This window comes from Chrysemys picta, chromosome 8 (genome assembly GCF_011386835.1).
Source record: "Chrysemys picta bellii isolate R12L10 chromosome 8, ASM1138683v2, whole genome shotgun sequence".
Classification (NCBI taxonomy): Eukaryota; Metazoa; Chordata; order Testudines; family Emydidae; genus Chrysemys; species Chrysemys picta.
Genome location: NC_088798.1, coordinates 35,334,821 through 35,361,040, shown reverse-complemented (window position 1 = coordinate 35,361,040; position 26,220 = coordinate 35,334,821). Strand labels below are relative to the sequence as shown.

At 39.2% G+C, this 26,220-nt stretch overlaps 1 protein-coding gene across 2 annotated transcripts; it reads left to right on the top strand.

The window, feature by feature from the left end:
- The first annotated feature begins 502 nt into the window (after positions 1-502).
- Positions 503-26,075, top strand: ALG14 (ALG14 UDP-N-acetylglucosaminyltransferase subunit). 2 transcript variants are annotated; one of them, XM_005307541.5, is made up of 5 exons: positions 503-1,646; positions 1,778-3,747; positions 7,169-7,320; positions 10,681-10,803; positions 24,884-26,075. In XM_005307541.5, exons 2-5 carry the CDS (start codon positions 3,615-3,617, stop codon positions 25,112-25,114), a joined length of 639 nt encoding a protein of 212 aa, XP_005307598.2. In that variant the 5' UTR covers positions 503-1,646; positions 1,778-3,614; the 3' UTR covers positions 25,115-26,075. The 2 variants fall into 2 exon arrangements, with proteins under 2 accessions (XP_005307598.2, XP_023958967.1); XM_024103199.3 differs by lacking the exons at positions 503-1,646; positions 1,778-3,747 and adding an exon at positions 4,363-4,501 and having other exon boundaries at positions 24,884-25,306.
- Positions 26,076-26,220: the final 145 nt, after the last annotated feature.

The following is a 26,220-nucleotide window of genomic DNA, read 5'->3' as shown; positions in this document are numbered from 1 at the left end:
GGCTGATGCAAACCAAGTTTACATGGACCTAGCTTTGTAGTGGAGACCAGACTTTGGCTGCTTAACATTTACTCACTTGACTTTTGTGATATTACCATTTCACTAGTTAGGACCTGAATTTCTAATGTTAAAGAAAAAATAATTAAACCCAACCACCGGCTTTCAGGTTGTCTTCGTACAAAGAACAAAAAGGATACAAGCCCATTTTCCCTTTTCCTCTTTCGTGGCAGGTTGCCTTTAAGATTCTAAATCTACCATTGCCACATACAACTCATTAGAGAATTATTTTTTTGAAGAATTCAAGTTTACTGAAGCAACCCAAATATCCTACTGTACTTTTCAGACCACTTATCCTCTACAATTCTTACATAGAAAGTAAAGTTCCTGGGACCACTAATTCTACTGCAGCACTACTTTTCCCAGGAATTCAGTATTGGCTCAGAAACAGTAATTTCCTAAATGGTATATTGCCCTTCACAGAGAAGTTTTACATGATATGAAAAGAATCTAATAAGAAATCTTTTATTATACAGAAATATCTATTATCTATAGTCAATAGATGGCTTAATATTAACATGAGTCTGTTAAAAAGGAACATTCTCAAGTTAGTACACACTAGTCAACTTACCATAAATCAGATCAATATATTTCAGCTTGAAATACAACAAAATCAAATGGAGCTAGAGGATATTAATAAGACATTCCTAAGTATCTAGGAAGGTATTAGAAACAAAAGGTACACAGGCATTGTTTCTTTCAACCGTTACTTATTTAATACATATTAAGCTCTCTCTTGTTCATACTTCTACAGTGGAGGAACACTCAATAGTAGGTATTCAAAGCCCATTACAAGCAATCATCCTAGGAATGTCAGACAGTGGATCTGACCATTAGACAAGCAAAGTTATTTACAGCTCACTTTTTTTTTTCTCCTAGCAGGATGAAAATACTTTCAGCATATTACATTTCTAGCTTTCCTCATTAAAGTCATAGTAAATTGTAAAATGACTATGAAGAGGTCAATTTAATTTAACACTTACATACCAGTATAGTTTTCCAGATAGATATTGAGTGTACTAGGAAGCTCTCTCAAGGAGTAGTCACATTTCAAAAAGACAAACACTAGGTTTTCTTCTCCTGCTTTTTCCCTTCTTATCTTTGGACAACACTGCCTTAGGAGTGGGCCATACAAACTATGCCATCTTAGATTACAAGAGCATTTTTTCCATCCACTTGCTCTAAAGTGAACTGAATACATTAAGTATCACTTTCCTTAAAGACAATGCTGACTGACTTTAAGATGGGAATGGTTTCTTTCTCCTAAATGAGAAATTCAAAGCTAATTTCCTGCAGCCATGGCAGAGACTTTAATAGTACTCTGAGGTAGCCATTTGAAGTGACAGCCCTTATAATCATAATATAAACTATACATAAAACTGGCACTTATAGATCTCTTAATTCCAAAGCATGGTATAAACTAACTAATCAATAGAGACTCTTCAGGATAAACTCACACCTTCCTTTCAGACATTGTCAGGGCGAGCAGATTTCACATTCACCTGGACTACTAGTAACAGATTTTTGGTCCCAATAAAAGAGCCCAACGGCATCCAACACCTTCCTTAGTCAAGCATCCAGATTTATAGGTACTAGGGTGACCAGATGGCAAGCGTGAAAAATTGGGACGGGGGTGGGGGGTAATAGGAGCCTATGTAAGAAAAAGACCCAAAAATCGGGACTGTCCCTATAAAATCAGGACATCTGGTCACCCTAATAGGTACTCCACGAGTTTTCAGCTAAAGTGGCTACTTTGGGATTTTGGAAGAGTTACTAGCTCTAGCCACAAACTATGTTACTTGCAAGCACTGCTAATATTGACCAATACTGAGACCAAGTATTGTACAAGGATCTGGTAATAACGGTGAAGGCTACAACCAAAGACAAGATAGAGTTTGTCAAGGGGAATACAGTGGAGTCTAACAACTACAAAGAGACTTGTTTCCTGACTCCAATGGCGCCGTCTCCTACAGCTATCTGTATGAAATCACCATTTGATATTTGCTGGGATATGGAGCACCCTAGGCTACTGCGAAATTGTCATAAGGAAACAAATGCAGCTAGGTTACCATTTATTTAGAGCAGGAAAAGAGGCTGCTCTATCAGAAAGGACTGCGAGAATAAGTCTTGATGTACTTCCTCCAGTCAGATGAAGACCTGCAATTTATTGTTTATTTAGAATAAAAAGAAATGACCAGATTCTATTCCAGTAGAGATTTTCTGCAATTAGACTACAGGATTGTCCTTTCAAACCCCAAAGGCCGTACTTTAAGCAGTTTTACTCAAACTCTGAGCCTTCCCTGGTGCCAAGCAGTCTGCTGTATGTACTGGTTGAAATGCCATACTCCTTCCTCCAGCAAAAGTCCCAATGAGCAAGGACTGTAGCACTTGAGCTTCTGAGTTTATTCAGAAAGCTCACCAGTTAACTTTCCAGGCTTCCTACAATTCGCTAGCTTTCTCCCCCTTCAAGGCCAGAGATCTAGCAGATCTTCAATGTATCTCTTCAGTATCAAGAGCAGGTTTCTCAAAGCAGATCCCTCCCTGCATGCTTCTCTTTTAATTTTACCCTTATTTTTAATAACTTGTCTTGACACAATACCCTTCCATTATTTAACTCACATTTTTGGATGAGTAACACCAGTCTCCAATAGTAAGTGTTATCTAAAAAGAGGAAGTATACAAAATAAGTAAGAGGGAGAAAAGAGGGAATCTGATGACCAAGTCTGATTGTCATGCTCACAGCTATTTACAGATTTCAAGACTCTTTCAACTTTAAGTAGGGCTGCTCAATAGGCCAAATGATGAGAAAAAAAACAAGGAAGGAAACAGTGTTGGAAAAAATAATTTAAATAAAACAAATCCTACCTACCCTCTCTCCCAGTGACCTGCAACATGAAGACATTTATTTTCATAGAAAGACAGTGTTTTCCTCTCGTGCATTGTCTACATATAAAATTAGCACTTAAATTGCTTTTGGTGCTAATCGTTTTATTTTAAAGGGTTAACATGTGAATATGGCACTTCTTGCTGAACACATCCGTTCCCCGTGCCTTACGTTAGGGACAAAAAATAAGCTTCTACTACCCTGTACTCCTGCTAGTGCAAAGCTATAGAGAAGTGAGCAATTTTTTTTTTAATCTTGTCAACCAGGGGCAAGTTCACGGAGCTTTTCACCAGCCCTCAACAACGGCGGCGCTGCAGGGCCCCCGGCGCCTCACACCGAACCCTGGGCTCTAGCTTCAGCTTCCTACGAGCTCACTGCATGGGAGCCCGGCGCCCGCTTCCCAAGGCGCGCTGGAGCCGGAGGGGAGGGCGGCGCCCCTGCGCGTTGCAGGGGTCAGGTGCGGGAGGGCAGCAGCGGCACTCCCTCCCTGGGGCGCGCGCGGAAGGACCTGTGTTGACTTTCCGCGGGGGCGGGGAAAAGTGAGATGCTCGCTCGCCACATAACGAAGCGCATATACAGAAGCGAGTAAGTTTGAGCTGCTAAGGCACCCGTAGTTTTCGCGTCGTGTCTTCCTAGTTCTGTGGAATTCCATGTCCGCCCCTGTCGGGCTTTTATGGACGCCCTCCCGGCCGCGCTGGGCGCCGCTGCCCTGCTGTTGCTGCTCCTCACTGCGCGGCTTCTCCTAGCGAGGCGGAACAGCAGCCCGCGGACAGCTCCCCTCAGCCTCCTGGTGGTGGCCGGCTCCGGTGAGTAGAGACGGGCCCGATCCCGGCCGGCCGGGGGCAGCACAGCGCACCGGCAAACTCCCACGGGCTGTCGCCGCCGTGAACTACAGCTTCCAGCACGGCCTCCGCTGCCCCCGGGAGCGGCGCATGCTGGGAACTGTAGTCCTGTAGGTGGCGGCCCGGCGGCGGGTAGTCTGGTGCATGCTGGGAAGCGTGCTCGAGGCTTGCAGGGCGGTGCGGCTTGGAGCTGTAGTGTCCCCACAACAGCCTGAAAGGGAGAGCTGGCGGGCGGGGCGGGGCTCGGCTCCTGCGGCAGGGCCACAGAGAACCAAGAGGCAGCTAAGGGTACATCTACACTACAGCGGGGAGTCGATTTAAGATACGCAAATTCAGCTACGTGAATAGCGTAGCTGAATTCGACGTATTGCAGCCGACTTACCCCGTTGTGAGGACGGCGGCAAAATCGACTTCTGCGGCTTTTTGTCGGCGGCGCTTACTACCACCTCTGCTGGTGGAGTTAGAGCGCCGATTCGGGGATCGATTGTCACGTCCCCACGGGACGCGATAAATCGATCCCGGAGAGGTCGATTTCTACCCGCCGATTCAGGCGGGTAGTATAGACCAGACCTAAGAGAGGGCGGTGGAAAGTGGAGGTAGGCGAGTGAGGTCCGAGGGACAACATGAGGAAACCCGCGGGGGCATTAACAGAGAACGCAGGGTGATGCTCACTGCTCGGAGATGCCCAGGGACTCATGGGTCCTGCTTCGGCAGCCAGGTGGGCCAAAGAGCCAAACGCACCTGGGCTGGGGGAGGGAGAGCGTTACACCCCACACTGCGGAGAATAATAGTGCAGTGTTTTATGTTTCTGCTGTAATATGCAAGACCACTTCATCCACCACTAGGTGACAAGAGTAGTAGTTTATTATGTTAAGAGTGTAACCTTTCCATTGCTAGGATTGCAAAAATCAAGCTCCAATACTCAGGGGGTCCTTTGTATGCTACCATTATATACTTACTTATTTATTAAGAATATTAACATTTATTCCTGGCTGGGATGGAGCTCTGTGGCTGTAATACAGCTTGGCACCACCACACAGCTGTATGGGCAGCATGTGAAGTATAGGATGTCAAGGAAAGTTACATTAAATATGTCTTAAGATCTTGCTATGCTTTCAAGGAAACAAACACTAGCTGTATCACTTATTCTTAAGGCACAGAAAACTAAGTGTGAAAGATGCCCTCTACAAGGAAATGTGAGGTTAAGAACAGAGGGAGTGGGCCTCTTCTGGACTGACAACAGAAGAGTATACGATACAATACACACAAATCTAAAGAGCAGAATTAAGAATGTGGTAGCATCTTTTGCTCCATTTTAGCTTGTTTTACGAGCCCCCTGCAGTGCATAGTTGGGCTTTTTACTTATTTTTTTCTTAAACTTCATTTTTGCACCCTTAAAAAAAAAACAATACATTATATCTGCTGTGTGAAAATCACTCATATCAAACCCAGTGAAGGATTAAGAATTTTAAAAAAATTTATATATATATATATAAACCACACTAACAAAGAAACGACTGAGTCTGAACCTGGGAGCCGCTTCCTATAGTGCCACTACTATAGATTTAAAGATTTTAAACTTTTAATCCCACTACTGATCTAAGGTGGTCTCCTTCAGAACACTTCCATAAAATATTGTGCAAAAATTGACAATTTTGCCTAGGTGCTGAAAGATGGCAGTCTAGATACACCTCTACCCAGATATAATGCTGTCCTTGGGAGCCAAAAAAAATCTCACCATCTTATAGGTGACCATCTTATAGGTTATATTGGGTTCAGTCCAGTACGCCGTACCGGACTGGACTGGCTTCCCCAGCGGTGATTTAAAGGGCCTGGTGCTCCAGCCGCAGTGGGGAGTCCAAGCCCTTTAAGTCACTGCCGGAGCTCTGGCAGCAGGGCTCAGGCAGAGATTTAAAGGGCCCGGGGCTCCACAAGAATTCGGATATAATGCAGTAAAGCAGCGGGGCTCGGGTGGCACTTTGAAGGGCCCAGGGCTCCTCGCTGCTTTACCGTGTTATATCCGAATTCGCATTATATCGCGTCATATTCTATCGGGGTAGAGGTACCATGTTGTTTTTTTTTTTTCTGTCAGTCTCCTGCCATGGCATATTTTGGGTGTTAGAGTCTTCCAGATGATATTTGCCACCAGTGAAAATGGACACCAGCTGACAGAGTACAACTGGTTTTACTTACTTTAGTTTGGTCTACCTCTGCAACTCCATGGCAGAGTGAAAGTAACTAGGGCCCCAATCCTGCAAACACATGTACTCAAATGAAGCATAAGTGCAAGATCAGGGCATAAAATAATACAGTCCTAGAATCCAATCCTGCATACTCTAAGAACAGGGAATTCCCATCAGCTTTAATGAGAGTGTTGCACTTGCAGCTTACAGGAGTGGGATCATATTCAGTTTCACTATTCATCTGGCTACCTGCGTTGCATGTCATTGCACATGAGCATAGTATAACTGTGTGCCTGCTCCTCCTAAAAAGAGGGGGGGGGAACATGCTGGAGGAAGAAAGGAATAAAAATGAGAGGTACCTACATTTTAAGACTGGCCCACCAAAATTTTGGTACCCAAAGTTGTCATGTTATCAATGTATAAATGAGGTTACATATATAGAGTCGCATGAGGTTCTATTAACAGGCAAATTGACTATTTCAGGGATGATATGGCAGTCCTCCAACTGTTATAGTTGTCTTACCTGGACATACAGGACCAAACTTTGTTTTAACCATACTATTAAAATCACTCTACAGCCTAGTGACGATCAGGCGCTAGATTAGTTACACTGGTAGAAGCTAGTGAAAAGCAGGTGGCAGGGCAGAGTTGGAGGGATACAAGGACATTTGTAATTACAGTATCCCATGTTGCTTCCAGACGGCCAGCATAGACCCAAAAGTGTTGGTGCTGGCTGGTAAGGGGATCATGACCAGGAATGGCTTGCATATAGTGATAACATGTCCAAGGCTTTAAGTCTGACCATAGGATATAGTTAAGACAGGTATCAAACCCCATCCTCTCTGCAATGCAAGTGTGCTGTAAACAGGTCAAGATTCAACTGTGCTATAACCAGAGCAGTTGTCTTAGCTGTATTTGTGGCATATACATGACTATAGTAGGTCCTATGTATGGGCCTGGTCCAACTCATTTAAAATCAGTGAGTCTTTCAATTAACTTCAATGAGAGTTGAACGGTCTCCATATTACCTTAACCATCACAAACAGCCCCTAATTAAATTCCCAGCTCTCAGAGGAGGGTGAATGAGGCTAATATTAGCAATGTCTCTCGAAGGAAGAAGTGACCTCCAGCAGCATGTTTTCAATTGGGGGTTGCTAAATATTTCATATACTAACTAGCTTCAATGGTTTTTCCCCCCCCAGGAGGACACACAACAGAAATCCTGAGGTTACTGAGCAGTTTGTCCCAGTCATACTCTCCTCGACATTACATTTTTGCAGATTCAGATATAATGAGTGAAGATAAAATACTTACTTTTGAACAAAAAAGAGCTGAAACTTTCTCCAATTCCCAGGTAAGTTAAAGACATACTCATAAGAAAGCTTGATCATTGTACATGATATAGTACAGTAGAACCTCAGAGTTATGAACACCAGAGTTACAAACTGACTGGTCAACCACACACCTCATTTGGAACGGGAAATACGCAGTCAGGCAGCAGAGACCAAAAAAAAACCCAAAAAAAATACAGTATGATACTGTGTTAAATGTAAACTACAAAAAAAAAGGGAAAGCAGCATTTTTCTTCTGCATAGTAAAGTTTCAAAGCTGTAGTAAGTCAATGTTCAGTTGTAAAACTTTTGAAAGAACCACCATAATGTTTTGTTCAGTGTTACTAACATTTCAGAGCTATGAAGAACTTCCATTCCTGAGATGTTTGTAACTGAGGTTCTAATGTAGTTTAAATCACCTTTTAAAGGATTACTGAAACCAGTAATGTTACTCTTTTAATATTGGATCAATTTGAAAAAAAAAATTTCAGCTAAAATTCTTAAGGTGTATTAATTTGCTACACTTGTTCAATAAACATGATATAAAATTGATGGCTTTCTGTATATTGATACTTCATGTAACATCTGTCATTTCTGAAAAATTAAGGGAACGGAACTGATTACATTTATATTATTTCAGTTTTTGTTCCTACCTAGGTCTAACATTACTTTCCAGCAGTGTTCTTTCAGCTCAGGTCCCTTTCCTGGAGTTAGGCCTCTTGTCACTACCTGGCAAGAGTCCTTCTGCACAGATCTGTCAACGGCAACTCTTCTCTGGGACAGCATATAGTTTCTGACAGGCTTGGCTTCCTTCCATCATTTAGGAATTCCCTGTTCCTCAGAGCACACCTTCCCAGACCCCTCATCCAGTGAGCTTTCCTGGACACTCCTCTCATCAGGAACTTCCTGTCTATAGAATCCAGCTCAGCTGAGCCCTGGTAACCCTTTATCAGGCTCACTAGCTAATCAGCTGACAACCAGCCAGGGCATTTAATTATTTCCAGGTAGGATTTGAGTTGGCTAGTTCTTCCTTACAGGAGTGTGTCTCAAGTAGGCTAGTCCCTGACTCTTTTTAAAGGGCAGGTCCCCATGACAGTCACCCTATCAGTTTACATGGATTGAACAGAAATACAACAGCAGTAATCAACAGGTTCTTACAGAAAATCTCCTTAGTCGTTAAGTAAACAAGTTATTTTGCACAAAAGCAAACTTAACCAAAATCCCTTCCCCACTATCTCATTTCTTTGAAAGGATTACAGCTTGTTCAGTTGAACACACTGTAATGGGCCATGGCAATGGCAAGCTTTCACTACCTCTCCTTGCATGCTTCGGCAAAAGAATCAAAAAGTCACTAGATAATAAAGGGCTACAGCATTGATGTTTAAACTTACAGTTCTCCAGTCTCATCTGTCGTTGAACTGCCAGTTTTGACAGTTTGATGTCTGACTAACAATGAGAAGATCTCTATGTACAGAAAAAGCAATTATAAATAAGCACAACCTTATAAAATCATATTGGAGATGAAAAAGACCAATTGGTCCATATCTGGTATATGAGCATGATATGTTGACTTCTATTAAAAGATGTATCAGATTTAAGTGCTTACTGTTAGCCTTTGTATCGTAGTAGAGATGGAACATGTTACTGCAAGAATTAAATTTCTAAAAAAAAAATATAGATCATGGGGCTGGTGGAAATCATAAGTTTAAAACTTTCTTAGTTAACTATGTGTAGATAAGCTTTCTACGGTTTTTCTTAAGGAATGTCATTTCTGAAAAGCATTCCATACAGCCATTGTGCCAAGTTCCCTCATACACTATGGTAACTTTAATTTATTTATATCACACTGTGCAGTTCAGTGCTTTCGGCACAAGCCTCCCTTCTATACAATTCCATGTCAAGATTTAATACAGTCTATAGCTGTTAAACAGAATGTTTTCACAAAATGTCATAACACAGATGACTCAAAATAACAGTATTTAAAGAAAAAAGTTTGTGACAATAATGCAAGTTTGTATTTAAAATGTGTATCCACATTAGAAAGTCTATTGGAATAATGCTATGTTCTGTCACTTCTGCTGCTTTTTAACCATTCTTTCCAACCCTCTGTACAATTTTTCTCTTTATCTTTAGTTTACTTTTTTTTAAACAAGTAACTGTCTTAAAACTTGATCTCTCCTAACTTCAAACCACCACTCATCAGGGAAACATGATTTTAGCTAAGACTGGTGTATTTAGAATGAGTGGAGACTTTATGGTTTCGGTGATGAGATTAGGAGCGTTTTACTTCCAGGTCATCAGTTGGAATTCTGCCAAATTGATGGGTGACTGAGACTCGTTACCATTTGATGACTGTTTGGTGGCCTTCATGAAATGAGTTAGCAGCTTCTGGCCAGTTCTTAGGAAATAGTTGTCCACCTCACTAAAACCGCTATCACACATGGCACGTTTGTTTGGAGTTTCACTGGAGATCAACTTTTCAGTGTGCATAGAGACTGACTTTTGACCCATCTGTGTGTTCTATAATTGTTTCCATCAGGTCCAAAAGCCTGCTAGCAAGGATGTGTGGAATCTAAGTACTGTTATTCATGTGCTATCTGTTTTGAGGGAGGATGGGGGAAGAGAAAAATAAATTTCAAATTCTGCAGTTTGGTATCTTTCTTGATTATTGAATGTTCTCTCTCCCCCTCCCTTTAATTTACTAGTTTCTAAAGAAATTGACAATATTACTTTTCTCAATTATTAATTTCTTTATTCAAACACTTTTTCTGTCAGTTTTGTTGCTGATCCATTCATTTAAAGGATAGGAATATCATTTATTTAATACATTTTTTAAAAAATTGTGATTAAACTGAGTATGCTGGCCACTGATACATTAGATTCTCTTCTTGCTTACCTCAGTTTTTACACTACTATAACTCCACTCCCAGTTTACACTTGCAAAAGTCAGAAAATTGTATCTGATGAGTATAAACATAAAAATGTCTTAACAATGCTTTGTGTTGTCCACTAGGTGGGGCACTACGTTAACTTACTGCAGATGATGTTGCTCCTTATGTGTATTTTTATTGAGCTAGAAGTGTTTTAAAGTAACGTGGGATTGGACAGGGTATTGTACAATTCTGGTATTGTAGTTCTGGTATTCTGGTATACAAGACGTATTGTTTTTACAGCACCCCAAAGAGTGCTATTCACTTTACACAACAAGGTTCTTGACCAAAGGGTTTACACTCCAGATTTTAGAAATAACAAGTGCGTGTAATAAGGAAACATACAAAATGAACAACAAATAAATATTTTTATAGTAACATATATATATATATGCTGTCACATATTCTGCAGAAGGAATGTATTTTAATTCAGTTTATCCTACTCTCTTCCAGTTTACCCTTAATCGTATTCCCAGATGTCGGGAGGTGCGCCAGTCTTGGAGCTCTTCAGTACTGACAACACTGTACTCCATACTTTACTCCTTTCCTTTGACTTTCAGACTAAAGCCAGATTTGGTATGTAAAACAAACCTTGTTAATGGTGAAATGCTAATGTGTTCTAAAAAGGAGTAGCTGTTTGGGATATCAAACCATTAATGAATATACAATGTGTGTACACTTAGGCTTACGGTCCTTACTCGAGTAAAACTCCCATTAAGAAAGGACCACAGGATCAGGCTATAATGGTATGCTAGAACAAAATCCACGCTCCTCCTTACCAATCCAAAATTCTGTGTTTCTACTTAACAATAGACTAAATTCTTAAACAGATGAATTTGTGCAGTGCTTTCACTCTCTGCTATTAAAGATGCCTATGATATCATCTACAGAAGCAACAGAATTTTGAACTGATGTCAGGGAAGATATTTCTCTTTAGTAGGATATCTGAGTAATACCCTGACCATGCTTAATAGAGAACCTTTGGCATTGTAGTAAGTAGTGCAGTTGTCAAATATGACAGTGTGGCTTCACAGTCAGGAGCTGCATGTTGGAAAAGACACCCTGTAGATTTCTTAGGCCTTGGCTACACTTACCCGCTAGTTCGGCGGCTGGCAATCGAACTTCTGGGTTCGACTTATCGCGTCTAGTCTGGACGCGATAAGTCGAACCCGGAAGTGCTCGCCGTCGACTGCGGTACTCCAGCTCGGCGAGAGGAGTACCGCGGAGTCGACGGGGGAGCCTGCCTGCCGAGTGTGGACCAAGGTAAGTTCGAACTAAGGTACTTCGAACTTCAGCTACGTTATTCACGTAGCTGAAGTTGCGTACCTTAGTTCGAATTAGGGGGGTAGTGTAGACCTGGCCTTAGTAGTCACTAAAAAGAAGGGAAGTGTTTAAATTTTATCCTGGAAAATCTACAGTTGGACTCCATGGCTGGAGCCCTGTAAAATATCTGTAGTCCTGTGGCTGTGGAAGATAATAATTATTGACTTTAGCCCAAAATGTGGCCTAATTACTTATTGAGTGATGTATGGCAAAGAATATTTTATGAAATTTGCCAAATTTAATTGATATACTGTATGTAATTTTATATATTTTAAAGTAAAGTAGAATCTTTGTAATTGGCACTTTCAGGTGTCAAGTAAATGATTGTCCCAGTTAAGGAAGTTTCTTAGCAGTATATCATGCATATTCACTTTAATGAATTACTTAGTGTACTAAGCACCTAAGAATATATTAAAGTAAGTTTAAATCTCTTGTCATCCATATTGGAATAGGGATGCAGCAGGAAACAAACATAGGGTTGCACATTAGAAATCTAGGATACCAATGTATCCCTTTAGGTTTGCAAGGTAACTTGGTAACAAGGTCATTTGTAAGGTAACTCCCTTCTCTTCATGTGTCAGTATATTTATGCCTGCATCTGTAATTTTCACTCCATGTATCTGAAGAAGTGGGGTTTTTTACCCACGAAAGCTTATGCCCAAATAAATCTGTTAGTCTTTAAGATGCTACCAAACTCCTCGTTGTTTTTGTGGATACAGACTAACACAGCTACCCCTCTGATATTTTAGGTTTGCGTAACTTAGCAAACTTCATTGAAGCTCGTTGCACTCCCTCCATCATGCTGGTAGAAGCTGACACAGTCCAGATTGCAAGTGCTTGTGGATGGTTATCTCTGCAAGGAGTAGGAATGCAGTAGCACAAGCTATCTGCAATCCCTGTTCATTAGCCTTGAGAGTGGGTGTGGCCCATCTAGGCAGGGCAGGTTCAGACCAAACAGGGATTCAGTACTTCACTTGAGCAGTACATGTCAATAGGGTTCTGACTAAATTTTAAAACTGCCCTGTTTCTGTATTTCTCTCTTTGGCACAGAGCCTCGGGGCACTTACTGGCCAATCTAACTTAGGTGCCCATTTACATGGACTTTTCAACTACATGTCAATTTATTCAATTTTAGAGTCACTGAAATTAATTACTTAGCGTGACTGGCAATGATCTCATTTAAGCAGATATGCCACTTACCAAAATGTAGATTAGATGTAACCTATTGTAGTAATTTTTTTCATTTGTCCTCAAATATGTAAATTCATGCTATTTAAAGCCAACATATTTCTGTTACTATCACCCAGTGCAATTTTAATAAATCATAAGCATTCAAAATTTTGTCATTCTTGCATTTATGACTATATTTAGTAAAGATGCACCCACCACAAAAATTTGAATTGAAACCTAACTTCCGCAAAGTTAGTGTGCTTGGATTCAGGGTTTTGGTTCTGACCCATCTCTAATATAATCTTCAGTTATCTAGTATAGTAATTCTGAATAGCATCAAGATTAACTACATATGCAGTACATTGCAACAAGATAGTTTCTGTAAATCAGTGGTTCTCAACCTCTCCAGACTACTGTACCCCTTTCAGGAGTCTGATTTGTCTTTTGTACCCCCAAGTTTCACCACTTAAAAACTACTTGCTTACAATATCAGACAAAAATACAAAAGTGTCACAGCACACTATTATTGAGAAATTGCTTACTTTCTCATTTTTATCATATAATTATCAAACAAATCAATTGGAATATAAATATTTTACGTACATTTCAGTTATAGTATATAGAGCAGTATAAACAAGACATTGTCTATATGAAATTTTAGCTTGAACTGACCTCTCTAGTGCTTTTCATGTAGCCTGTTATAAAACTAGGCAAATATCTAGATGAGTCGATATACCCCCTGGAAGACCTCTGCATATCCCCAGGGGTACATGTATCCCTGGTTGAGAACCACTGCTGTAAATGATCTGTTTATGGGCCTGATCCTGGTCTCATTGGCTTAATTGGTGCAGATAAGTTTGCATCGCAGCAAATCTTACACACAGTTTAAATAAAACAGAAGATCAAGGAGAAGTCATTCTCGAGCCCCCTGCTATTCTCTCCACACATTAATTAAAAAAGAAACACAAAGAAAAGGTAAAGTGCCTTTTATCCAAATTAAATGGACAGCCTGTAGGAGATCAGAGTAACGAGTGCATTAGGAAATTGCCTTGCTACAGTAGTGGTTTCATTTAATGAGTATCAATTTTATCGAGTTATCATTATGAGTGAAATTGACTGGAAAACCTAACTGAGCAGCTTAATATGCTACCAAAGGAGCCGACATGGAAAATCATATGAGAAGAACACTGTGAAGTTACTAACTGTTATATAATTCAATTGATCCTTTGTTTGTAAGAGGAACTTAAAATGACTGTGACATTTGCAGCAGACTCAGAATTATCAGAACTTTATGTTAAAATTGCTAATCTATTGATAGTTTAGTACTCATGTAGTGTCAAAGTACTCAAGTACTTTGACATTAAAAAAAAAAAGTCTGTCTCGATAAAATGAATAATAGTTTAAAGAAAGACTACATCTTTGCCAAGGTCCATATGCCCTTTGCACTGAAATCCTCCACACTTCTATTTATTAAGAAAATTCAAGAACATTGTAAATTTTTAAACGGCACAGATCCGTGATCACTTCAAAATACCTGAGAATAAAAGTCACAGTGCTTGTAAAGATTATAGAATAGTTAAAAGGGCAAAAATAGAGACTAAAATGCCTTTTTTGCCAATAAAAAGATTCTAGATGTGTAGTACATAAAACAATTGCTTATATTTAACTTTCCTTGGGTGAAAGTGTGGTTAATGGACCGCAGCTCCCTACATTCTTGGCAGAATATCATGTTCCTTAGTTTATAAAACTTAGGAGTGGGGAAACTGAATACTAGAATTGAGTTGACAGCATTTGTGTAAAATTTCTGATATAAAAATCAGCACCCAAATATTACTTTGCTTAGTGTTCCTAAATTTATCAGATCAGGTCAAGAACTAAGTATTTGTAACACTGGAAGCTATAGAGACTCTAGGTTTTATCAATGTAGGCAAATATTTTTCTGCTGTACTTTTTCTTGGGGAAAAAGGAGGAGTTTGGAATACTTCTAAATCATTTATATATTGGAATGACTGATCCTACAAATCCTTGTGCACCTAAAACCCCTGTAGACTTCAGTGGAAGTTTTTAGGAGCATGAGGAATGCAAGATCTTGCCTTCTTGAAGTGAAACGTGTCCTGGGCATCAGAAAGCCCCAAATGCAGCAGAACTGATGCAGTTCCACTCTTCAGTAGGTGGAGGACAAGGAGAGTCCTGTATTGAGTTCCCTGTGTACCACAAAGGCAAGCTTTGCAGTGTGTAGACTTACGATGGCATAACTAGTGGGTCCATGGACCAAAAAACTGTATAAGGGAAGCAACAGACTCAGCTGCACTGGTGTTACGTGCCTTGTCTCTTAGTTGTGGGGAGGATAACGTTTCCTTTCATACCTTGCCTTGGGCTCATGGCAAAGCCCTTTAGCTTGTGCTTTGTGTTAGGGAGCAGAGTTCAGCATCCTATCCTGAGGTCATTAGGAGTTGAGGATGCTGAACAACTCTCAGGAGGCACTCAGTACCTTTCCAGCTCAGGTGCTTGGTTTAAAAAAAAAAAAAAAAAAGCATTTTTCGTAGATTAGATCTAATCCTTTTCAGACCGATTCTGTGGTTAAGATTTTCAAAAGTGACTAGTGATTTTTGTTGTCAAACTTGAGACATCTTAGAGGGGCCTAATTTTTAGAGCTCAGTGCTCATCACTTTTTGAAAATTACATCCATTTAAAGCAGTGATTCTTAACCTGGAGTGCACGCACCCCCTGGGGGTGCGAGATGCACTTTCTGGGGGTGCGAGTCATGCCAGATTTTTTTTATAAATCATCAAAAACACAAATTAAGCACAGGCACGTAAGTACAACTACTTTGTTTCATCAAACCTATCTATTTATTAACATACATTTTTTAACGATTATCGTAATATACGAACAAAAAATATATCTAGGTTTAAAGAACTGACCTGCTTCAGTGATTTTTGATAAGGGGTGCGAGAACATATTTTGAGAACCAAAGGGGTGCAGGTTGCAGTAAAGGTTAAGAACCACTGCTTTAAAGTGTTGTATCAACCAAAATCACAAGTCACTTCTCAAAAACTTGACCTATATTTATATATCCAAGTACAATACATTAGAAATAATTAAACATTGTAAAATGCCCAGTTCTTAAGCTAGTTAAGTTCACCATAATAAACCTAGATAAATGCTCACACAATGAAACTGTATGAAAGGAGACCTTTATTTCACTTAGCTAAGATTTTCCATTCTCTGTACCATGTTCAAAATGTCTTAAGTTCACAGCATTTGAGCAAGTTGCTATGATGGACAATAAGTTATTGTTCCTTTATATCATGATTCTCATTAGATCTTTGTGGTAATCCTTTCCTATTTTTCACTTTTTAAACAAGTGCACTGTGTGTGATGCTGCTAGTAAGGGGAATCTAGTAATTTGTTTTGTGTGCCAAAGCATTTCCCCCCCCCCCCATAGTTTGTCTGGTACTGTACTGTTTTTATATTATGTCTCATCTACGATTATCCTTTTTTAGATAAAAAACACTTAACATGTACAAGAAAAACCAAAGTAGGAAAAGGAAAAAGGTCAGCTGTTTAAGCTGCACAGTATAAAAAAGGAAGGAAAGTTTAACCACACAAAATTAAGACTAAGTTCTCTCCCAGGATTTACTAAAACATGGGGGAGTCTTCTGTTCTTTGTTTAACACTTTACACATATATAGACCTTTTCATCCCCAAAGCACTGGGGAGCAGTGGGGGCAGAAAACCTAACTGGCTTCAAGACTGAGCTTGATAAGTTTATGGAAGGGATGGTATGATGGGACTGCCTACAATGGCATGTGGTCCCTCAGCGGCTGCCAGTAGCAAACATCCCCAATGCCCAGAGATGAGACACTAGATGGAGAGGGCTCTTGAATTACCTGGGAAAGAATTCTCTGTAGTATCTGCCTGTTGGGTCTTGCCCACATGCTCAGGGTCTAACTGATCACCATATATGGGGTTGGGAAGGAATTTTCCCCCAGGTCAGATTGGCAGAGACTGAGGGGTTTTTTTTGCCTTCCTCTGCAGCATGGGGCACAGGTCACTTGCAGGTTTAAACTAGTGTAAATGGTGAATTCTCTTTAACTTGAAGACTTTAAACCATGATTTGAGGGTATCAGTAACTCAACCAGAGGTTAGGGGTCTATTACAGGAGTGGATGGGTGAGGTTCTGTAGCCTGAGCTGTGCAGGTGGTCAGACTAGATGATCATGATGGTCCCTTCTGACCTTTAAAGTCTTTGAGTCATTTTACCATTGTTGACCAGTTCTTACAACAACATTACCAATGACATAACTCAGGTCTCCAGAGGGAGACAATGTTGGGGTTAAGGTTAGAGCTGAGTTTCTGGCTCCCAGTCCTATGGTCAGCCTCTAGATTTAACTTCTTTTTAGGTTTAAATATATCTCACTCATCCTCTACCTCATGAAAATTGTGTTTTACTTTTCCTCACATCACATAGTTTTTATATGTAGCATATCAATTGCTATCTTATGAGCATGTTTATATGCATATAACAAAAGTCACATTTAACTACCTCAAAAGTACCTTTTTCAAAGTTTCTGATCCATACTAATGAAAGCCACACTGAGAATTGTGGTTTTTAAAGTTCAGTTGTAGGGTCGTTGTCAAGCAAGCATATTTATATACAGTTTTTAGGTTTTATTATCCTTTTTTCTCTTTGGAATAGGAGGCTAGGGAGCTGTACAATATGATAATGTTTACTTTGAGGGAAGACAGGCCCTCATCCTCTAAACTAGGTCTACAAACTGATTTAGAATTTCCTGGGATTTCTAAGCAGGAGATCATTCCCATACAGGCTCAGCTAAGATGCCATTCAGAGCCTTGGGGACATGCTGAAGGATGACTTAGAGAACATGACAAAGAAGAGCCATGTCCCTGTCTGCACTTAAGATTGCCACTAAAAATCTGCATTCGAGCAACTGGTGTCTTGTAGCAGACCACACTTATCAGCAAATTAATAATTGAGATTGTTGACATCCTGGAGCATTCTAATTAACCTCTGCAATCTTTCTGCCATTTATGAATCATCCTTCTGATGGTAATATGACCGGATCCGCACACAGTGTTCTGAATGCAGTTTCATTTGTGCCATAATGTCTTCTGATCCATATTCATTTTCTCTATGTATTATGGAATTTTGTTTGTTTACTGTTGTTTCCACTACATGCTTTATGAAAGTCAAAAGAACTTCCTAATGCTATTTTTTGTAAGTTCCACATATTGTAATTTGCTGTTACATATTATAAAACTTTTTATTTAAGTATTTTTATACAGCTCCCAACAGTACAGCATATGGGTGCCTCATTAGTTAAAAACATGCAGTTAAAATAAACTGAACACAATAATACTGCGCACAAATGGTAGACCGACTGCAGCTGCTTTAGGACAGTGGCTGCCTTCTCTGGTGGATATCTGTCTTTTGAAAATTAATTCCAGAGTCTAGTTAGCCAGTTGCACCTTACAGTCGGCGCTAAAGGCCACTAACCTGTGGCTCTGGTGAGCTGTTTGAAGTAGTAAGTTCCGTAAGTGAATGTGAAAGTCCTCCACTGAAAAATGCTGTGGGCTAAGAAGTTTGGTCACTTTCAGCCATTCTAGTTTCTTGATCTCATTGAGGATCCTGGATTTATTTTGGTATTTCTCTTCTTTTTCTACGTGGAAATTGTTTTTTTGGCATTTCTTACCAATCCTCCTTTGAGAATACTGAGACAAACAACTAAACACTCTTAAAGCAGTTCCTGTCTGTCAGTCTATGACAATTTAGTAATATTTTTAAAGGCCCTATTTTTTTCTTGCTGACTTCTTGTTCCTTTTGTACTTGAAACTTTTCTTACTATTTCTTAAATGCAGCCACAAAGGCGCTTTAAAAAAAACAACTGGGATTTTGTCTTTTTTTTATTCTATTATGTATAAAAAGATCTCCAGGATTTTTTCCCCTTTTGTTTCTTATTCCCTTCCTTCCCTCCTTCTGCACTTGTTTTTTATCTTTAGAATATCAAGAATGTCAATTTGGGACTTCCCTAGTGTTGCTGGAGGATGATGGGAGGATCTCAGAAGTTTGTGAGCTTTCACACTTTAACTGACGTGACTGTGGTGTTAAAGATTCAGCAAATACTACTTTTTCCCCCCAATTTGCTATTGAACTGTGTCAACAAAATCAAGGAGTTTTTAAATAGTCTAACAAAGTCAGTTCTTTGTACAGATTCTCAGATTTCAATCTCTTGACTCTTCAGAGATACTTTTTTTCCCCAGTAATTCTACAGTTTTCCAATCTAAATAGGCGCTACAGAAATCTCTAATATAAAAACTAAAACACAGCAGAATAAAAAAAAAAAAACAACCTTTCAGGCCTCCACTGTTAATTATAATGAAGCAAAAGACCCAGGCCCATTATTTTTCCCTTTGCAGGTTACCTTTAAACTCTTGTTAAATTGTCCTTTTAATTTTTATTTTCTAGTGATAAGGTTTCACTGCAGATGAGTGATGTCATGTCAAAATTAGCATGAAAACAAAGAACCAATTGACAAGCCTTTTTCATTTATAATAAAATGATAGAGCATGACATTGCTTTATCCGTCCATGAGGATACTTTATCCAGCCATGGATACAGTTTCTCAAGGTTAAAGAGCAGTATTTCCTCTTGCTCTCTTGCTATTTTGTTGCACTGGCATGTTGTAATGTGTTGTGATAGTTACCTGTTTTATGGTATTTAATAAGCAGTGATCAAATACCGAATTTATAGAAGTGAATATCTGACTTGTCACTAAGATTTAACCCTTTCACCCTAGCCTGTATCTTTTTTATAATAATCACTATAACATTAAAACTATATTAGGTACTTTTACAGACAAATTTGAAGACAAAGGGTAACATTTTCATAAGTGCCTAAGTCCCATTTTCAAAAGTGACTTAGGAATACAAGTCTTATTGATTTTCAGTGACAGTTCAGCTCTTAGAGTTAGATTTTTAAAGATATTTAGGCACCTGTACATTGAGTTAGCTTTGTATCACCGTGGTGGCACAAAGATGTCTGGAATCTTTGGGTGACACAGAACCACTATAGCACTCTTCTGTCCCCTCCACTCCCGTTCCGGTTAATTGTGCAAGCAATGAATTGGGAAAAGGAGGCCTGATCAATGTTTTCTTAGGCCTGGCTTATCCCCAGTTGCTATAACATCCCTTGGGGTCCATTATCAGTTAGCATAAATGGGAAAAGCCTGAAGCCTACTCTAAGTCATATAGGCAATTATGGAGAAGCAAAATGGATTCTTTGCATCAGTCTCCACTGCAGAACATGTGGGGGAGATACCCACATCAGAGTTATTCTTTTGGGGCAAGAAATCTGAAGTACTGTCACGAGCTGATGTGTCAATAGAAGAGATTTTAGAACACATAAATAAACTGATTAGTAATAAGTTACCAGTACCAGATGGTATTCACCCAAGAGTTCTGAAGGAACTAAAATATGAAATTGCAGAACTACTAATTGTAGTATGTAATTTAGCTCTGAAGTTAGTGTCTCTACCAGATGACTGGAAGGTAGCTAGCATAATGCCAATTTTAAAAATGGGCTTCAGAGGAGATCCTGGCACTTACAGTCCAGTGAGCTTAACCTCAGTACTGGGCAAATTGATTGAAACAATAGTAAAGAACAGAATTATTAGACACTTAGACACGATTTGTTGGGGAAGACACAACACGGCTTTTGTAAAGGGAAGTCATGCCTCACCAATCTATTAGAATTCTCTGAGGGAGTCAACAGGCCGTGGAGAAGAGTGTTTCAATCAATATAATGTACTTGGATTTTCAGAAAGCCTTTGACAAGGTACCAAAGGCTCGTAAGGAAACTAAGAAGCTATGGGATAAGAGGGGAGGTACTACCTCACCACCTTGTCTCTCTAATATCCTGGAACCAACATGCTAAAAACACCACTGCAAATGAATGAAATTATTCAAGATAGTTAACTCCTTGCATTCTGCTTTGGACTTACAGAGGGCTCTCTCAAAACTAGGTGAGTGGGCAACAAAATGGCAGATGAAATTCAGTGTTAAGTGCAAAGAAATGCACTGTATGGGGTGGGGGGAGAATCCCAAATAGATAGATCGATAGATAGATACACACAATGATGGGTTCTAAATTATTTGTTACTACCCAGGAAGGAGCTCTTGGAGTCACAGTGGGTCGTTTTCTGAAAACTTCTGCTCAATGCACAGCAGTAGTCAAAAAGGCTCCCTGTACGTTAGGAATTGTTAGGAAAGGGATAGAAAATATAATGCCACAATATAAATCCATAGTGTGCCCACACCTTTAATATTCTAGTTCTGGTTACCCCCTCTCAAAAAAATATAATGGAACTGGAAAAGGTTTGAAGAAGGGCAACAAAGGTGATCAAGGGTATGGAGTGGCATCCATTTGAGGAGATACTAAAAAGATTAGGGCTGTTCAGTTTAGAAAAGGGATGACTAAGGGTAGGATACAATAGAGGTCTATAAAATAATGAATGGTGTGGAAAAATGTATTACTTACATTTTCATGTAATACAAAAAATGGGTCACTTGATGAAATTACCAGGCAGCAGGTTTAATATAAACAAGAGGAAGTACTTTTTCACACAGTGCACAATTAATCTGGGGCACTCATTGCCATGAGATGTTGTAATGGCCAAAAGTATAACTGGGTTCAGAAAAGAACTGGATATGTTCAAAAAGAACAGGAGTACTTGTGGCACCTTAGAGACTAACAAATTTATTAGAGCATAAGCTTTCGTGGGCTACAGCCCACTTCTTCGGATGGCATCCGAAGAAGTGGGCTGTAGCCCACGAAAGCTTATGCTCTAATAAATTTGTTAGTCTCTAAGGTGCCACAAGTATTCCTGTTCTTTTTGCGGATACAGACTAACACAGCTGCTACTCTGAAACCTGGATATGTTCAGTGACTATTAGCCAAGATGGTCAGGGACGCAACCCTGAGCTTGGGGCAACCCTAAACATCTGACTACCAGAAGCAGGAAGTGAAAGATGGGTGGATCACTCCATAATTGCCATGTTCTGTACACTTCCCCTGAAGCTGTGCTGGTGACAGGGTACTGTGCAAGATGGACCATGGTCTGATCTAATATGGCAGCTTTTATGTTCTTATGCCAGGAGCTAGTCAAGCAACCAGAGTTGAGTGCACAGTTGTCTTCAATTCATCTTTGTACCCTGCCTCTAAGTTATGTGTTTCCCTGCCATGGAGCAGAATCTATCCCAGAATACAGAAAAGCAATGAATTTCATTGATGTTGTCAGGCTCACAAAGAGCAAACTCTGTGGAATTTTCTAACAGAAATAAGAGACCAGTAGCTATTGACAGGCCTTATGCAAAACAATCTTGCATTAATTTTTCAAATTTCTACTAGGGACTTTGTTGTCCTCCTTTTGATTACTGAATTTTATGAACATCAGAAGTGCTGAAATATGTAATTAAAGGTATAAATTAGAAAAGTAAACTAAATATAATAACTCGCAAGTTCTCTGCTTTTGCTGGTTTTTGTTTTAGCCCTTTGTCTGACATTTAATCCTTGTATGGTTGTGAGCTGTTTTCTGTGTTTTAGCTAGTAAATGTCATTCATTCTAATTCATTGTTGCATTCACTTACACTAAAGCAGCTTTCATTTGCAGTGGCTCTGTGCTAGTTGGGGGGGAAGGGGAGACTACAGGTCCAGCTTGATGCCTTTCAACAGCCATAGAAAATGCCTAAAAAAGGTAAAGCAGTATTAAGCCGAAGTGATCTTGGACTGTTTCACTGCTGTCCTTAGGATTCTAAATAGCAGAGATGAAATTGACCAGATTATGCTGCTACTGTGATGCTGTGGGCTAGTCTACATGGCAACCCTAACGTGACTTGTGTAGTCACGACCGAGCGCTGTGAGAGAGCTCTCCCAGTGCTCTAAAAAAAACCTTCCTCCATGAGAGATGTAGCTACCAGTGCTGGGGCACTGTTTACACTGGCGCTTTACAGTGCTGAAACTTGCTGCACTCAGGGGGGTGTTTTTTCACACCCCTGCACAAGAAAGTTGCAGCGCTGTGAAGTGCCAGTGTAGACAAGCCCTGTGTCTGTGTGCAGACTTAGGGAGAGAGTATCAGTTTACACTTAATTCACATTTGGAAGATTTTCTTTGTAACCATTAGGGGGTAGAATTTTTTTTTTAAAATGAAAGCTTAAATTCTGTAGAAATTATACTTCAGCATTCATTCTCAACAGTTTGGAGAGTGGATTTTCAATCCCTGGCATAAGTACTCGATATCTAGCGCAGCAGCAGCTTCGAAAGTACTGCATATTATTTTGATTTTAAAAATCTGATATGCAGAATTGTCCTCAAATGAATCTCATCTTAACCAGATACGGGCTAGTATGAAAAGAATTGCACTTTAATTTTATTATACAAATATATTGATATTTTGTTACTGCTGACATGTAACAAAAACATTTCATGGTGAATTGGGGCACTGCATAATACTCAGTACTTCTGACTTATTATTTCAAAGATTTACAGAGTATAAAAAGTGTTACCCATTAAACTGTCTTTCCCCACTGTAAATAAAGTTTAATGAAACTCAAATGTGAATAATTAATTTCTGTAAGAACCACACTAAAAAGTTACATTCATTTATTTTGCATATAAGTTTGGTGGCTGTTGATTCCCACGAGAAAATGTTGTCCTAAACTGTGTCATCCAAAGACCTACCAGATGTCTATCAAACTTACTATATGTAACTTTCTACCCAAAAAAGTCTTTAAGAGTTGGAGAACTGGGAAAACAAAATTTAAATGCCTAAAATAAGTATATTTCACACAAACTTTAATGGTCTGATCCTGAGAGTGCTGAATTAATGGGAGTTGCATGTGTTTTTTAATTAGTTTTGCTGACTGGAGCAGGGGATGGGGAGCCAAGACTCCCAGGTTCTGTGTTCCTGGCTATGGGACAGCTATTTGATCTTAGCCAAGTCACTTTTGGCCAAAATTTTCACACCTGAGTGCCTAAAGTTTGGCACCTAAATATCAATTTAGGTGCCAAAGTTTAAGTACTTAAATAAAAGCGGCCTGTTTCTAAGATGTACTGAGCACCCATAGGTGTGAGAAATGCAGGAGTGAGTCTATAACAGAAATTATGTGACCCTATTATCTAAAATTATTCCTATTTTATATTACATCCCAGGGAAATAAAGCTGTTTTAGCCATAATAAAACACAGTGTCTCCATTATTTACCAAACAAACTGCAACTGTTCCAAATGTGCTGATAACAGTCTCATTCAGTTTAGTAACCCTGACCCCCCCACCCCTGGAATCAGGCTACTTTTACTTAGGAAACTAAATGTGGGTTAGATGCCTAATGGCATCCTAGTTTGAAAATGTTGGCTTTAACTTCTCTGTGCCTCATTTTACCAATCTGTAAAATAGAAATAATTTTCACTTCACTAGCATAATTAATGTTTGTAAGGCACTGAAATCCTCTAAGTGCAAAGTATTATTATTAATTATATGCATGTAGCTAGAAAAGAGCATAATGGTAACAAGTTTTGGTAAAAACTCCCAAGTGCTTACTAGAAAACCCCCAATAATTCAGCAGATCAGCTAAAAAGCCTTGATAAAAGCCCCAATTCAGCAAAGCAGTTAAGCATGTACTAAATGTTTTGCTGGCTCAAGGCCAAAATTCAGGAGGTTTATAACTGTATTGCCAGTTTTAAGAAATCCTGATTAAACTCTTTAGGCTTTATTGTGCCCTAAGCCCATGCATGGAACTCCTGTTGTCATCAATTAAAGCTCTGCCCGAGGCCAGTATTTGACCCCTGTGCTTTGCTAGTAGTGTTCCTGAAAGCTATTAAATTTTGATCGCTACACAAAAATGTCCCTACTAGGAAAGAAGCAACACCTCCCACTCACCACAATATTTGACATTTAAAATATGTTTTTTGGCAGCTGTTTGTTTTGTTGTAAACCCTACTGTAAATTTGCCTTTGCTTTTTGTTTAGTTTTAATAAATGTCTAATTTTTATAAACCTAATCGTTTATGGAACTATCTAAGGTCTCTATACAGTATAAAAAAAACCTGATATTTGACTTTTGTTCTAAAATATTTTGTTTCTTTTAGATATTGTGCAACGGACCAGGAACATGTGTTCCTGTCTGTATATCTGCCCTTCTTCTTGAGATACTGGCGCTAAAGAAAGTTATCATTGTGTATGTAGAGAGCATCTGCCGAGTGGAAACTTTATCCCTGTCTGGAAAAATTCTTTACTACTTTTCGGATTACTTCATTGTTCAGTGGCCTGCTCTGAAGGAAAAATATCCCAAGTCTATATATCTTGGTCGAATAGTGTGACAACAAAAGGCAAACTTTATTTATAATGAATTCACATTTCTGCAGGTAGCTCCTCTTTATAGTTAAAGGAATATATTTATTTTTTCCACAGGTTCTTGATTTGAGATTTACTGGTTGTTGCAAACCAAATGTATAAGTCAAACAGCCAAGACTTGAAAGCAGACTGCAATAAAGAGTTACATTAAGAAAAAATGTTATTTCTGCATACACATTTATTGCCATCATGTGGATTTATTCACCAGCTTCTCTTCACACCTGTAAGGGAATAGCATTGAATCTTCTCGGTCTCTGGTTTCACCTAATTGTCTTGTGACATAAACAGGAAGATTTGTCTATAAATAAATATGAGAGTTTGTCTGAATTGTAACATTTCCTATAAGGAAACTTTCTGTAGTATTCTAAAGGGTAAGAAACATGGTCTTGTTCTAATACAACAGACTGTTTCCTGTATGCAAGCAGCAAAGTCCCTAGCGAATCTTTGGAATATAAAGAAAACAGTTATATTAAGTTGGCTTCATTACAATTAGCACTCTACAGTCTTCCAAAACCCTGGACATTAAACCAGCATAATTTTTCCTCTTGATTTGTCAAAGCTGCTCCTACTATCCAAAACACACCTCTTGTTTAAATTAAGATAAATAAGAAGGTGACAAATGTCATGAGACAGATGCAGTGTTTGTATAGTCAAAAGATACTTCAAAATGTACATAAAAATATCCTTTGCAGCTTTACATCGTAGACAAAACTGTGACCGTGGAGTATTGAGCTGTTTTGGCCCAATTTGCTGCCACATGTGTAAAGACTAAAATGAGTATTAACGATGGCAACAGAAGTGGGGGGAAATACCTCTCTTGCTTGGTGAATTTGATTTCTGTATATTTTGTTTTGTCTGTTTAAGAAAATAATCTCTATTTCAGCAATACAATGCACATTTAATAAAGAAGGGCTTTTTTGTGGAAAATGGCACTTCATATCAGGCAAAATTTAAAAATTTATTTTGTGGGAGAATGAAGTATGTGTAAGTATACTTTAGTCTTTCAAGTTCATCTGGCAAAATGTAGTCCTATACAATGTTCCATGCATAAAGCAATATAAACACATCTGTC